Source organism: Propithecus coquereli, unplaced genomic scaffold, assembly GCF_000956105.1.
Source record: "Propithecus coquereli isolate 6110/MARCELLA unplaced genomic scaffold, Pcoq_1.0 Scaffold168, whole genome shotgun sequence".
Lineage (NCBI taxonomy): Eukaryota > Metazoa > Chordata > Mammalia > Primates > Indriidae > Propithecus > Propithecus coquereli.
The window spans coordinates 3,018,570-3,034,432 of NW_012141413.1; the positions used below are offsets into that span (position 1 = coordinate 3,018,570).

The following is a 15,863-nucleotide window of genomic DNA, read 5'->3' on the forward strand; positions in this document are numbered from 1 at the left end:
GGAGGCCGAGGCAGGAGGATCACTTGAGCTTAGGAGTTCGAGACCAGCCTGAGCAAGAGTGAGACCCCGTCTCTACTAAAAATAGAAAAATTAGCTGAACATGGTGGTGCATGCCTGTAGTCCAGCTACCAGGAGGCTGAGGCAGGAGGATCGCTTGAGCCCAGGAGTTTGAGGTTGCTGTGAGCTAGGCTGACATCACTGCACTCCAGCTGGGTGACAGAGCAAGACTCTGTCCCGAAAATAAAAGAATGGACATTTATAAATTTCAAACCAGTATGGATGAAAAAATCAGTAAGGGAGAAAAAATATTAAAACAAAAATCTCCACTTAAAAAATAAGGCAAGAAAGTAGAAAAAAGAAACAGAAAATTTGGTAAAAATGGAAATAAAAAAACATTAGAAACAAGTCCGAAGATATCCACAATCACAGTAAATGCAAATGGGCTATTCTTACCCCCTCAAAGAGCATGTCAAGTTGCAGGGTTTTTTTTTTTAAGTTCACAACCCCCAGCTATATCCTGTTTTCAGGAAATGCGTCAATATAATAGAATGTATTAATAGAAAAGTTTAAAGCAAAGCAAAAATACGGGGAAAAATATGTCAGACAAATATTAGCTGAAAGAAAACTGGCGCAGTTACATGAACCAGGCCCGACAGGCTTCAGGGGAGAAGATATTGCGAAGGTGAGCACTGTCTGAGAGAAGGCTCTCGTCACATAGCCTCAACCCAACGCGTGCGGGCAGAATTCTGTCTCAGCAGGAATGGGGGCACATTATCCCCCAGGTGTGCCTGCAACATCTGAAAAACAAAATTCAACGCATTTCCAACAGTGTAGACGGTGTAGACCAACATCTCTGACCACAAAACAATTCAATGAGAAATTAATATATAAAAGATAATTTTCAAAAATCCCCATGTCTTTGGAAAGAGAGTTGCTAAGAAAGTTTAGCCAGGTGGCTGGATATAAGATATAAGATCAATACTAAAAAGTCATTTGGATTTTACATAAAAACAACATACCATTAGAAAACATACATATAAACAACAAACCAATAGAAAACACACTTCTGTTTTTTAGAGATAGTCTCATTTTGTCCCTTAGGCTGGAGTGCAGTGGCATTATCATAGCTCACTGCAACCTCCAACTCCTGGGCTCAAGCGATCCTCCTGCCTCAGCCTCCCGGGTAGCTGCGGCTACAGGCAAGTGCCACCGTGCCCGGCTAATTTTTTAAATTATTGTTTGTAGAGATGGGGTCTTCTTATATTGTCCAGGCTGGTCTCGAACTCCTGTCTTCAAGCAATCCTCCCACTTTGGCCTCCCAAAGCACCAGAATTACAGGGATGAGCCACCACACCCGGCCACAAAACATGCATTTTTAAAAACACATCGTTTACAATAGTAACAACTACCACCACCACCACCACCAAAAAAAAAAAAAAAGTACACCTGTGACTCAGTATAGAAAACGTGCAAAACCCACATCATAAAATGATAAACTATAAAACCATGCACACAGCCAAAGAGAGTCCTGCCATGGCTCGTGCATGTAGAGGGGCACTGACACTGTCTCAGAGTGAGGCCAGAGCCATGCTGGGTGGCAGTAGCCCCTCCCGGCCCACCTCCCACCTCCCATGTGGGGGCAGGTGCAGGACCTGCCAGGTGAGCCCCTCAGACCACCTGGGTCCCGGCGCGTCCCTGCTGCAGGTGCTGCCTGCAGGTGAACCCAGTGTTTCCACCATGATCACTTCTCCATCACCCCCAGCCCCCCTAGGGCAGGTCCGCAGCGTCCTGGAGGCTCTAAGAGGTTGGTGAGCACCCGCCAGAGGTGCTGGCGCAGCCCCTCCACCACCCCGTCCCCTCTGGGCCTGCTGGCCCCATCCCTGTGAGAACAGAAGGGGCGGGGCGAGGAGAGCGGGCAGGGAGAGGGAGGGAGAGGGCAGGGGCATAGAGCTTTCTGAAGACTGGGGGTCCAGGGAAGAAATGAGGGGAGGCTGAGATTTCAGATGGTTTCAGGTGGAGCTTCATGGATGCTGCATGCTGATGAAGGACGTCCCTTGTGGTCCCCTCCCCCAGCATGCAGACGTGCCCCACAGACACAGGTTGTGGTGCCCGCAATGCACCTCCAGGCAGGGGCTCTGGCAGGTCAGCCTGCAGTACCTGGGCCACCCCACCTGCCTCCTGCAGGGACGCCATCTTCAACCGGCGCGGGGTGCTCACCCGACCACTGCTTCTCCAAGCGGCCTGCAGGGCCAGGTAGGGGGTGCGCCCTCTAAGACACCTGTCACTCCTGATGGCGAAGTGAGGCCGCCCCTTCCCCACAGACCCACCAACACCAAGGATTTGAGTCGTCATACAACACCTCAACCTCAGAAACAGAAGCTAGAAGAGCCAGAGGCCAGACTGAAGCAGTCATCCCGCCTGATGCACAGAGGCTGACACACCAGGGACATCGCCTGGTGCCACCCCCGATGGGGAGGAGGCCTCGGCCCCTGGGAGAGCCTTGGGAGCCAGTGGTCGGGGAGCACGGCTGCTACCTGGGTGTCCACCTGCGGACAGCGGACAACGGGACGCGGAGCGGGGCGTGAGGCTGGCGGGCTTGCGGAGGGAAGCAGCCACAGGCCGCGCTCGCAAGGAAGCACAGAGACTGGGCCACCGTGGCAGAGGTGGCGGGTGGGGCCCCAGGAGCCAGGCTGGGGCTCAAAGCCCCCATGGGCCACCCTGGCCAGCATTTCTGATTTTCATATCCTGGGCGGTCGCCTCGTGTGTGCCCCTCCAGGTCTGCGCAGCTGTCTGTCTCTCTGGCTCCCAGATGGACCCCTGGCATCGCGAGCGTCCACCGGGGCCCTCTGTCCGCCTCAGCTGAGCACGTGGCCCCTCACAGCCTCAGTTGACCCTGCACGTGTGGGATCTACTTGGCGTCACCAGGGTCTCTGCAGCCACTCGGAGCTGCGTTGGCCGGCCAGCTGGGCTCACACGGCAGCCTCTGGTGTCTGCCCTTCCTCCTGGGAGCAAGTCCAGGCGAGGGGCAGCATGGCGGGAGGCGGGCAGCTGAGTCTGAGCACAGCTGTGCCCCTCGGCTGGGTGTCACCAAGCTGTCCTAACCTCTCTGAGGGTCATCTCCCCTCCTGTGAGATGGGATCGTAACATGCTGCCCTTGTGAGGTCATCTCCACTTGGATGGCACTCGGAGGCCCTGGTGGCAGGCCCACTGCTGCTGGGCGGGGGGCCAAGCGCCATGGCCAGGGGTTGGCAGGACCCCAAGGGGCCGGGAGGTAGCGTGCACAGGGTCCACCCTGGTGTCCCGACGGACAGGAGGGTGTGGGCACAGCTACACCCAGCACAGCACGGCCCCTCCCACACAGCAGCTAGGGGAGACCCTCCTGGAGGCGCAGGTGTTCATCCTCCAGGAGCGGGGAGAGGCGCAGTGGGGTGGAGGAACTGGGAGACTTGGGGTGGCAGAGCACGCCAGTCTGTCCCTGGGCTGGGCCAGTCACCCCCTCAGAGGGGAAATGGCAGACGCCCCCCGCCACTATGCTGGAATTCCCTCGGGGAGGGGCTGGCCAGAGACATCGGAGGTGCACAGCCCAGTTCTGCCTCTGCATTAACCAGGACATTTGGGTGTTGGGGGTTCACTGGGCTAGAGATCTGCCCCAGCACCCAGGATGAACCCCCTCTCTGGGAGCCCCCCTCCAAAAGCCCCGCTTCTTGCCCCACCCCTCCCTGGCTCTCGCAGCCCAGGCTCCGTGGGGTGCTGCCTGCTCCCCAGACAGCACAGCAGGGTGCCCGGCGAGTGGAGGGCAGGGCAGAGGGTGCAGCCCCACAAGGGGGGCCAGGCCGCTGCTGAGCCTGCACTGCCCGTTGCAGACTTAAACACATGCCTACGTGCAAGCCCCGGGCCAGCTGTCCCACCAGGTGCTCCCCTTTGCCGGGGAGCAACCTGTGGCGGGCGAAGTCTGCATTCGAGTCAGGCTGAGGCTCCAACCCACCCCCAGGGACCCTCCCACCAGGACTCTGTCCTTCCTTCACCAGGGCTCTGCATACTGTCAGTGCTCAGTAAGTGCTGGGCACCTAGGATGGAGGATGGCCCCTCTGGGCGACCCCCTCCCTGGCTGTCCCTGCCCCAGGGACATGGATAAAGAGAGTATGACAGGGTCCCTTCACCACCCTGCTGTGGCCTGGACACCCCCTCACGCCCCCGTGGGGGCTGCAAAACAGAGGCTCATTGCCTGTGAAAAACAGACGCTCACCCACCCGCCTCGCAGGCCGGCAGGTCTCAAATCCCCGCCTCTCCCCAGTAGCTTAAAGACCAAACAGACCCCTGGGTAAAAACCGTGGCCAAGAGTGGACCACACAGTGTTCCCGTCCATCTCAGAGGCAGATGAGTCAGCTGGGGTGGCCCGGCCGGGACAGCCAGATAAGGAGGGGGCCCAGCCCCGGACAGCTAGGTGGGAATGTGTCAGGGTGGCCGCAGCAGCCACCTGAGTGCTGGGTGGTCACTGAAGGCATGCAGGGCCCAGGTGGGGGGCAGGACCCTGTCTGTGTACAGGGAGAGAGGAAGGGGCGGTCCCCGTGCCCTGACCTGGGAGGTGAGCCCAGTGCTGAGCTGGGGGCAAGGGGGTCCCTGTTCTCACGCCCCGCCCTTGCCGCAGCCCGGCCCAGAGCTGGCGTGTAAGTACTCGAGTGTGCACCTGTAAGCCGGCGGGTGTGCCCGGGACTGCAGCGCAGCTCTCAGCCCTCCCGGGGACAGCTGTGGGCCACAGCCCCACAGGGACCACTCCTTGCTCCCTCCCTTGTCCAACAGCCCTGCTGGGGCTCCTGGCCTGGCCCTGGGGCAGGCGTGGGAGGCCAGGGGCCTGTGGGGGCTGCAGGATCCTGCAGAGAGAGGCCCCCATGAGCTCCAGGCCTGAGGGTCCCACCCAGCTCAGTAGGAGATGCAGGAGTTGCCTGGGGATGCCTGCAGATGCCCAGGACTCCTCCCCCAACCCCGACTCCTCCCCCCCCCAGGATTCTCCTCTCTAGGACTCACCCTCCTCTCTAGCCTCCTTTCTCCCCAGGACTCCTCCCTCCATTCCTCCCTCACCTCCGGATTCCCCCTATCCCTCATCTCAGACTCTCCCTCTGCTAAATTTCCTCCTCCCGAGGACTCCTCTCCCACCCCTCCCAGGACTGCCTCCTCCCTGGGCTCCTCCTTTCCTGGACTCCTTCCACCCCCAAACTCCCTCCTCTCTAGGAGTCCCCCCTCCCTAGAACTCCCTCCTCCCCTGGTCTCCTTCACCCCTGGACTCACTTCTCCCCTGGACTCCTCCTCCCCTGGACTCCTCCACCCCAGGACTCCCTCCTCCCCTGGCCTCCTCCTCCCCTGGACTCCTCCACCCTAGGACTCCCTCCTCCCCTGGCCTCCTCCTCCTCTGGACTCCTCCACCCCAGGACTCCCTCCTCCCCAGGACTCCTCCACCCCAGGACTACTCCTCCCCTGGACTCCTCCACCCTAGGACTCCTCCACCCCAGGACTACTCCTCTCCTGGACTCCTCCTCCTCTGGACTCCTCCACCCTAGGACTCCTCCACCCCAGGACTCCCTCCTCCCCTGGCCTCCTCCTCCTCTGGACTCCTCCACCCTAGGACTCCTCCACCCCAGGACTCCTCCCCCAACCCCGACTCCTCCCTCCCCCAGGATTCTCCTCTCTAGGACTCACCCTCCTCTCTAGCCTCCTTTCTCCCCAGGACTCCTCCACCCCAGGACTCCCTCCTCCCTTGGCCTCCTCCTCCCCTGGACTCCTCCACCCTAGGACTCCCTCCTCCCTTGGCCTTCTCCTCCCCTGGACTCCTCCACCCTAAGACTACTCCTCCCCTGGACTACTCCTCTCCTGGACTCCTCCCCACTCCTTCCCAGAACCCCTCCCCTAGGCCTCCCCTCCCCCAGGCCCAGGCCTCCTGCCCATCCCGCTCCTAGCTGGAGCTGCCAGCCAAGCTTCTCAGCTCCTAAGTGGGGCTCTTGGTTCTTTACGAGTCTCCCACCCCATAAAAGAGAGAGATCACCGCCGAGCTGTCCAGAAGCTCTGCCCGGGTGGTGGGAGGGGGGGCTGAGCCGAGCATGGGACAACCCCCACCCCACCCTCACTCCCGCGCTCCAGCCACCCTGGCCCGGGACAGCGGGGGTGGGGGTGTTGCAGCCCTGCCCCCTACACACACCCCTCCCCCCACCTCCCGCTGAGCCCCCTTCTGCGGGTTGCAGGGGTGAGGGGGCTGCACAGGCCCAGCCTCTCCTAGGACATCCAGAGGGCTCAGGCGGGGGTTGACAACAAATGCCTCCCGATTAATAAAAATGATGGAAATTTCATATGTTGACTCGGATCCTAAACATTTTCCAGGAACATCTGGCAGAGGCCGGAGCCGCCTGTTTATGTTCACAATGAGAACATTTTTTCCGAGCCGTCCGTCCGCAGCGATTGTCTCCTTGGGAAGCGCTGGGGACTCACTGCCCGGGCCCGGGCTGGGGTGGGCTGGGGAGGGGCTCCGGGCTGCGCCGCGGATGGGGACCCTGCCGGGGTGGGAGAGGAGCCAGAGCCAGGCCCGGCCCGGGCGAACCCCGGCGGGCCCGAGGGAGGGGTCCGGGGCTGGCTCTGCACCCCCGTCCCCCCACCTCCCCCTCCCTCCTGCCGCTCGAGGATTCCAAATCCGCCCCCCGCCCCACCGAGGGCCTTCCAGGCGTCTGACAGGCCCGCGGGTGGGTGGGCGCGCAGCCCTGGGAGGGGGCTGGGGAACGCCCAGCGGAGGCTCAGCCTCGTCACCACGGGGGTGGGGAGCCGTTGGCCCTCGCTGCTGTGGCCAGGTCCAGCCTCCCTCCCGCGCCCGGAGCCTGGGGCCTCCAGCGCTCCCTTTGGGCGCACCCGGGTGGCGACGCCGGCCCTGCAGCCAGGTACAGTGTAGAGAACCCCAGGTCAAGCCCGGGGCAGAGGCCAGCGGGACCCACGTGAGCCAGGTGAGCCACCCCGGGCCGCCCTCGGGGGTCAGGGTTTCCAGGCAGCGGGTGCCAGCTGGGGCCAGCCCTGCCCCGAGGCTGCACCGTGCCACTGTGTGTGGTCCTTGTGGGAGCTGCTCAGTTATTTTTCTTTCTTTTTCCCTCCTCTTCCTTTTTAATAAAATGCATCGGAGCGGAAGGCAGACACCACCTCCGATGTCCTTACAAAAATGTGTGCGCGTACGCGTGCGCATGCGTGCGCAATGCGGGGCCGCGGACCGGAGGCTCTGCGCCCCCATCCCCCTGCAAGCGGAGGGGGCGCCCAGCCCAATGCATGTCAGGCTGGGCCTTGGAGACCCTCCCCAGACACTTTTCTCATGGAAAGGGAAGCCGCTGGGCCCCCCATGGCGGTGGGAGTAGGATGGGAGGGATGGGTGGTGGCCTTCCCCAGGCCTCCCTTGGCAACCTCCGCAGAGGCAGGGTGGAGTGCACCACCCTGGGACCCTGGGCCAGGGGTCTGGGCTGTAGCTCTTGCCCTCGGGGCCACGCTGGGCTCAGGGATGAATCCTGTGTCCTGTTGGACAGTGGCTCTGTGGAAGAAGGACCTGCGCTCCCGGCGGCTGGGGTCCCCCACCGCTAGGCTTACGCCACCCAGAGGGGCTCACAGTCACCGCGGGGGCGTGTGTGCAGAAGGGACACGCACTGGAAGCACCTGGACACTTGCTCTGAAGTGCAGCCTTGTGTTTATGGTGTTCATGCTTTTCCTGCAGAGCTGAGCACAGCCCAACCACCACCACACGGGCAGCTCCAGCAAACCCCTGCGGGCAGGCCCCAGCCCGAGGCCCTCCACCCTCACCAAGCCCGGACTAGCCAGACGCCCAGGCAATTGTCCCAGGCTTCAGGTGCCCATGGCCCAGCTATACAAGGCCCAGGTGTCCACAGCCCAGGTCCCCATGGCCCAGGTATCCAAGGCCAGGTGTCCATGGCCCAGGTCCCCATGGCCCAGGTATCCAAGGCCAGGTGTCCATGGCCCAGGTCCCCATGGCCCAGGTATCCAAGGCCAGGTGTCCAGAGCCCAGGTATCCAAGGCCCAGGAGTCCACAGCCCAGGTCCCCATGGCCCAGGTATCCAAGGCCAGGTGTCCAGAGCCCAGGTCCCCATGGTCCAGGTATCCAAGGCCAGGTGTCCAGAGCCCAGGTCCCCATGGTCCAGGTATCCAAGGCCAGGTGTCCACAGCCCAGGTGTGCATGGCCCAGAGAGTGGGGCTCCAGCAGGCAGAAGGTCCTGGGCTGGCTCTACAGCGGGGCCTGTGTTATCAGGTGTCGCTGCCAGCCGTCGCCCGTTATCTCCCAGAGGAGCCCTGTCCTTCCGCCAGCACCGATAGGGCCTCCTCTTCTCACCCAGCCACAGATAGCGTTATCCTCCAGCCCCGTGCCCTCGCCTGGCCGCACGACCCCACGTGCCCAGGAGCCTGGGAAGGCTCACACAGGAGGCCCCTCGGCCTGAGATGCCCCCACACCACTGCCCTCCCTCCCGCAGGTCCCTGCTGCACACGAGACGGGGCTCAGGGACTTATGTCCGGGAGGGGCGTGGGGCAGAGCAGGGGAGAGCCAGGTGCCGGGGTCCTGACCAGAGCTGCCACGCAGCCTCTCTCCAGCCGGCTGAGTCCGGGGCCGGCTTCTCTCTTAGGGCTCACTTTCCTCTGAGCCGCAGACCCTCACTCACTCAGGGCCAGGGCCAGCCACGTGCTGGAGAGGCCCCTCCCCAGGACCCCCACTAGGAAACAGCCCCTGCCGGCCAGAACCTCCAGCTCCTCTTCCCGATCACGGCCCCTGCAGTCCCGCCCAGGCTAGACCCCACTGGAGGGGCTGGTGGGCCAGGAGGAAGGCTCACAGGGTGTCCCCAGGACCCAGCCCCTTCCCCATTCCCAGGCTGTATCCCCCCCGACCCCAAGACTCTCTCCAAACAGTGGAGAATCCCTCCCTCCGCCCCTGGCCTCGAGGCATCCATGCGTGTGTCCAGAGCACCGGGTCTGGAAGTCCCAGGCAAGGAGAGCTCCCCAGCCACCCCGCCGGACTCGAAACGTGAGGCTTTCTCTAGGAGACTTCAGCTTGCTGGGGTCAGGAGTGGCCCATGGGACCTGCAGAGGGAGGCAGAAGGGGAGCGCGTGGCCTCTGAGGCTGGCTCACCGAGACGTCGCGGCTCTGGCCTTCATCTGTGGACCACTGGCCACCACGCTGTTAGGACACCCAAGCAGCCCTGTGGAGAGACCCACATGTGGAGAAACTGAGGCCCTGGCCAACAGCCGGCCCCAACCTGGCAGTCACACGCATGAGAGCCCCAAGCCAGACCTCGTGCCGTCCCCAAATCCTGACCCGCAGTGACCACAGAGGCAGCAAATGATTATTAATCATTGGTGAGTGGCTGCTGATCACTGTGTGCAGTCGCTCGGTTTCGGGTGGTTCGTTATGCAGCCAGAACTCACACCCTCAAAGCCCTCCAACCGGCGATTTCCCGGGTACCAGTGGGTGTGACCTGCCACCGCGGCAGGGGGTTGCCCCAGGCCCACGGAGGCACACAGGCACAACTCAGAAACATTTTGGAGCTCAGGGCCACATGTCGTGCCCACGTGCCCTCTGGGGCAACCATAGGGACTGGCCATCCCCTCACACCCCGGCCGGGGTGGGGGCTCCCCGCTCCCACAGCAGACAGAAGAGGGTGGGATGCAGACCCATCCCCACATCGGGGGCAAGGGGGGCCCACAGAGGCAGAAGGCCGGGCTTCGTACCCTACGGCGCACAGGCTGCCCTGACTGGGGGTCCTTGGGTCCAGGAGCCACCTACAAAGTCTTTCTGCAGGTCAGGGCAGCTCAGGAAAACTGGGGGTCCCCAGCCCACCATGTCCATCCATCCCTGTCCAGAGTGGGGGCCACCCAAGGGGAAAATTGCTCTCTCCTCGGCCCCCCTCAGCCATATGGCTCAGCGGCGGGTGGTGTGCAGATGGGGAAACTGAGGCTCAAAAATTGCTGGTGAGAGCTCTGGCTCCCTCAGTCACAGGACTGAACCACCGCTTCTGGAGTTCTGGAGACGTGATATCCCTGTCTGTCCCGGGTACAGCCGGTGGCCCTGACTCCGGCCTCTCGGGAGACTGAGAAGCCAGGCCCAGCTGGGGCGGATGGGGACAGTCCTCCTGGCCCGGCCAGGCAGAGGCTGCGGAGAAGTAGAGGAGGAGGCCGGCTGCTGCTTGAGCTACGCTCACACACGTCACGTCAGCGGGGCTTGGCCTTGGGGTCTCTGGCCTGGTGCTCCTGGCCCAGCCTCCCTGCCTTTCCGAGGGGGCGGGGGGGACGCTCTGTGGGAGGTGGAGACACAGCCGGCAGCTGCACCCCACGCCAGCCCCGAGGGCGCGAGCACATGTGCAAGAGGCCCGGAGACCCCCTGCGTGGGCATGCGGGCGGACCCGGGCCTGATTTACAACGGGCTCCCGCACATGTGTCAAAGACGCCGTGTTAAGCACCAGTGTAAAAATAATATATAGGTTACTGCAACATTTTTACAGCCTTCCTCGGCCCTGCCCTGGAATGCCAGGATCCAGCAGGTGAAATAACACACGTTTCGGTGGCGGCCGAGAGCAGGCGGAGAGCCCGGCCGGGGCGGCTGCATCTGGGCCCAAGCCCTGGGGGACCCTGCGTCGGGCGTGTAGGGTCAGACGGGAGGCAGGCCCCCACCTACTCGGTGTCAGGAGAGCTCCTGACCCCGGAGGCCCCACGGCTTTGCAGGGGACGGCCTGGGGCTGTCCTGTGGGAGGGACACCCCACAAGGTCCCCGTGCACCTGCCATATGCACCGGGCTGCAGGATCTCACAGACAGGCGGCAGCCGCTCCGGGGGTCCCCGCGGCCAGGAGCTGTGTCGCAGGGGAGCACCGCCCTTGAATTGGGCACGATCTCGGGCTACAGCAGGGCGGGTGGGTGGCAGGGGACAGAGGCGAGGCTGGGGACGTCCCATGCAAGCAGTGCTGAGGGTGCAGCAGACAGCGGTTGCTGTGTGACAAAAATCCCCGTCACGCCGTCTCCTCTGGGGGTGCAGCACGCCCTTGATTCTGCCTTCAAGTTGGAAAAACTTTAGTTAGGGTTGGAGGAGCAAGCCCCTTTTCCTCTTTACAGACGGGGCTACTGAGGCTGGGAACACAGGTCCCGCCTTCTGCTGGATGGGCGCCTCCTGGCCTGCAATGTCTGGACACCAGCCCTGCCCTGCCGTGTGCTAGGAGATAGTCGTGGCCGGGGCACCGTCGGCCTGCCAACAATCCACGGGACAATCCACGGGAACACCGAGGTGGCCACCTGGCCGTGCGGTGACCTGCTGGCATCACCACTCTCCGAGGGTCTGCAGGGGCTGGAGCCTTGGTCCCACGGGGGAATGGGGCCACTGACTTCCGTGGAACACTGCCCCGTGCGGCCAGCTGCAAAGGAGAAGCCAGGTGAGGACTCTTGGCCACGAGCAACTGGCCGGGGACGTGACTCTGTAGGCCCCCAGCGAAACCAAGTCCTTGCTGGGCCCCGCCACCTGGACCTGCCGGGTGTGGCCACATCACGTGGAGGGGGAGGCCATCCCCACAGTCAGGAGCTGTTTCCATGGTGACAGGCCGCCAGCCTTTGCCCTGGGGTGAAGGGCCCCGTCAGCAGCATGGGTGAGTGAGGACTCCGGCTTTTGGCACAGAGAAAGTTTGAGGGGCACAGGGCTGCCCCGTGACAGGGTGACAGGTGCATGGAAGGGCAGGCTGGAGGCGTGTCGTGTGTCCCTCCTGGGTTGGGTCGGGGGTCGTCCGTGGGTGGATGCCCCACCCCGGGGGGTGCAGGGGCAGGACCAAGCGTGCGCCCTCGGTGACAGCAGGATTTGAAGGGCGCCAGACCCCTTACCCCGGGAGCCGTCTCTCCTGCACTTCCGGTGGCAGCTGGCTGCACTCCCCGCCACCGGGGAAGTGGCCTGGAGCCCACTGCCCGCTGCGCCCTCTGCAGCCTGGAGGACCCTCCTCTGAAGCCCTCCTGGACTGTCCTGAGAAAAGCCAGGTGCCAACCTCTGCAAAGCCTCAGCCCTGGCCGGCCCCGCCAGCCGGTAGAACGAATCTTCAAGGAGCTGCTGAGCTAGAGGTGCCACCCGCGTGGGGGTCCTCGCGGGCGTGGGCGCCTGCACATCGGAGGGTCTCCTGCCAGGCTGGGGCCTTGGCCCTGCTCACACAGAGGGACAGAGGAGGCTGGCTGGGCAGGGCCCACCCCTGGCACCAAGAGCGGGGGCTGGGTCCTGGAGGCTCTGGGCGGGCAGGTGGGGCAGAGGCAGCCAGGAGGCCCCCCTGGAAGCCCCAGGCCACCCCACCTCCAGGCCTCAGGCACCTGGCCCCTCTGCCCTCCCCTCCACCGGCCCCACGGTGCCCAGGGAGGGAAGGGAGCCTCGTCAGGGGCTAAGTGGTTGAGGCAGGGGTCTGGCCTGGCTCAGGGACAATTTGTGTCTCTTGGGCCACCTCCAGTGTGACTAGGCACCCAAGGGGGACCCCGCAGTGAACACTCCCATCCCCCTGGCCTGTACCCCAGCCCCGGCCTCCCTCTCAGGGGCGGGGCGCTCCTGGGTCAGCCAGACCTCCAGAGACAGGTTCGGGTCCCTTTGGCGTTTGCGTTGACCCTGAGCCGCGCACTCCCGTAGGAACGCAGCAGCGGCCACAGCTGCACCTCAGTCCTGCTCACCGTTCCGCACCTCCCACCGGGGGGGCCCTCGGGCTGGGGGCCCTTGTGACACAGGGGGTGGCGATGGTGGGGGGATCTCAGGGTCCCTGCAGAAGGGGGCCCAGCTCCCACATGCTCCGGGGGGCTCTCTCTGTCTCTCTCTGTCTCTGACTCTGTCTCTGCCTCTCGCTCCATCTGTCTCTCTGTCTCTGTCTCCCTCTCCCTGTCTCTTTCTCTGCTGTCAGGAAGCCCAAAGGGAGTGCTGGGCGCCTCGCGCAGGGACACAGACAGCCGCTCCGGCCCCGCCCAAGACCAGGAGCGCCAGTGGCCGCGCAGCCCGCAGAGCCGCGCTGCAGACGGGGTGGCCACAGGGGGCGCCGGGAGCGCCTGGTTCCCACCCAGCCCAGAAGGGAGACTGGGAAGGAATTCCGGGAATGCGCGGGGAGAGGGCGGCGGGCGGGCGGAGCGCTCACTGCTCTCTTCTCTGGCGTCTCTGCTGTCCACAGCAGCACGCACTGCTTGTGACCGGAAAAAACAACTTCTACCCCTTGATGGCTGGCTCCCCTGCCCTCAGGCTCCCCAAAGCTGTCACTGCTGGCCTGCCCTTCTTCACGCTCCCTCACACCACCTCCTCCCTGCAGCCCTCCCAGACTGGCCTCAGGCACAGGCCCAGCTGGCCAGCCTCATCGCCCTCCAGGCTCAGGGAGCCCCCTCCAGGTCGGTCTCTGGCCGGTAGAGAGGTGGGGGCTCAGACACAGGCGGCATTCAGATGCAAAGATGACACAGGACTGGCCACCCGACGGCCCCATCTCAGGCCAGGACGGGGAAGTCTCTGACCCACTGGTGCAGTCCGCAGGGAGCCCAGCCGGTGACAAGAGAGGGCTGGCATTTTGGGGTCTGGGGAGGGCAGAAGGGCCAGTAGACTAGGAGGCTGCAGCAGCCGGGGGTCCCTCCCTTCCACAGACCCCCAAGGGCCATCTGGGGTCTGGGCCTCTGGGCCTGGCCCACCAAGAAAGGGCCCCAGGACTCTCGCTCTTTAGTGAGTTTCCCAGGCCAGGGACCCCCACCTCCGGGGCTGGCTGCATCCCACAGTGATCCTGTCCTCGCTGGGGGGTGGGCAGTGGTTGGCTGCCACCCTGCTGGGTCCAGAGCCCCTGCGGCCAGGACAAGAAAGGGAATGCCCAGGAGAAGGGTGCAGAGTGGGGGGACCTGGGCCCTGAGGTCCTGCCTGGCATGTGCGGCTTCCTGAGGCTGAGCCCACAAACCCAGCGGGTACCTCCTCCTCCAGGAAGCCTCCTCTGACTCCTCCTCCACCTCCACCCAGCTCCCACCCAGATGTCCAGAGACAACTGGGGAGCACCATGGGGTCTCCAAGGAGGCCCTCAAGGCCACACTCAGGGGCTAGGGGAGTATAGGAGGTCCCCAAATGTCTGCCCCTCCAGACCCGGCCCAGGAGGTTCCTCCAGTGGGGGCTGTAGTTGCCCTGTCTCAGCCGTACCCGATCCCGATTCTCAGACATTCACGGCCTGACTTGGAAACAACGAGGACAAAACACAGAGGGAGGTGAAGGGAACAGGGCTTATCTCCTACCACGTCTTGGATGTTCTTCTCCTGAACCGTAGACAACTAAATCTGTCCCTTTGAAACACTGTCGGGGAGTGGAATTTCTCTTGAGCTTATCAGATTTTTCCACAGGAGGAGGGGAGCAGGCGGGTGTCCGAGAGCCTGGCAGTGCGGAGGGAGGCCTGGGTGCCCTGGCGCCCCGGCTCAGGGTGCTGCAACACACGCGCCCGTGATGCACACGTTTATGAAGCACGCACTCACACCCCACACGCTGCCAGCCCCACGCATGCACACAGCACGGAGAGTTGTCGGTACACGAGCCCACGATGCGGGGTGCCCTGAGGCAGCGGTCCCCAGCCTTTCTGGCACCAGGGACCAGAATCACAGACCTTGCACATCATGAGCCTTGTGGTGCCTCAGTTTCCCCACCTATCAGGTGGATACAAGCCACTGCCCTCCTCTGGGGTTGCTGCAAGGCCTACATGGGGCGGTGCACGCCCAGCACACACACAGACACACACGCAGCCGCGCAGCTGCCCACAGGCCGGGGCACCACATGCAGAACCATGAAGCCAGGTGGAACTATGAAGCCACGCATGCCCACGCCCTCTCCCCGTCACGGATGTACACCCTCACGTGTAGGGACATCCACAGCCATGCAGCCTCACACAGAGCCACGTGGGGTGGGTGGAGGACGCTCCGTCTGTGGGAGCCCAGACTCTGCCCCGTGGGAGCCCACGGGACCCAAGCCCAGGCGCTGGGCAGACCCGTGCACAGAGAGAGGATGGATGGACAGAAGGACGAAGCGTGGGCAGATGAACGCGCGGATGCCGATGGCGGAGCGGGAGGAGTCAGGCGGGCGTGTGTGGTGGCAGCATGGTGGACCTGTGACCCGGCAGACAGGTGAATCCCAGAAAGGTGAATTGGGAAGACACTTTCCAGCGTCTGGGACACCACGGAGGTCAGTGTGTCACCCAGGAGGCTAGGGTGGTGGCACAGAAGCCCACCTGTGTCCCCATCTGCAGGCACAGATGTCCTCACCTCCCTCTCCCTTCAGAGATTTCAGGTCCCACGCACGTGGTGTCTGACTCCTGCACACGCGCACACGTGCTCAGGCACGCGCATGCGCGCATTCCCATGCAGCACACACGTGCACATGCTCCTGCACACAAGGTCACCTCTTACAAATAACGTGTTTGTCAGGTGACGCTGGGACAGGTGTCATGAGGGGTGGGGGAGAGAGAGGGAGGGAGGGTCCCGAGGGGAGTGACCAGGCGGGGAGGGAGGGGCTCTGACGCAGGCATGACGGGTGGGTCACAGGCCGACCCCCACACACGGCAGCCAGCGCTGCCCAGGCTCAGGGCGTGCACTGCCCCTCTGCAGGGAGCACAGCAGCTCTCGGCCAGCCCTGGAGCGATGCCCCCTCCCCAGGTGGCACCGGGCTCACCCCTGCCCATCCCGAAGGCAGCTCCTCAGGGCCCTCCGTCACCTGTCCTTCCCCTTGCTGGGTGCATCAGCCTGGGCCCAGCCCCTCTCTCTCCCCGACCGCCCATATACCTCCTTCCACGCCCATCTCCAGATGGTTTCCTCTGGGCTGCGTGGCCGGGACCATGGCGGGGCCGTGGCT

At 63.5% G+C, this 15,863-nt stretch overlaps 1 protein-coding gene across 1 annotated transcript in view; it reads left to right on the top strand.

Moving 5' to 3' along the window:
* PRSS38 (protease, serine, 38) overlaps positions 1-2,891 on the top strand; it is a 34,936-nt gene extending 32,045 nt beyond the window's left edge. The window contains exons 7-9 of the mRNA XM_012641680.1: positions 1,705-1,808; positions 2,185-2,253; positions 2,810-2,891. Of these exons, the coding sequence (XP_012497134.1) occupies positions 1,705-1,808; positions 2,185-2,253; positions 2,810-2,891 (255 nt within the window). The remainder of the gene's footprint in view (positions 1-1,704; positions 1,809-2,184; positions 2,254-2,809) is intronic.
* The last annotated feature ends 12,972 nt before the right edge of the window (positions 2,892-15,863 follow it).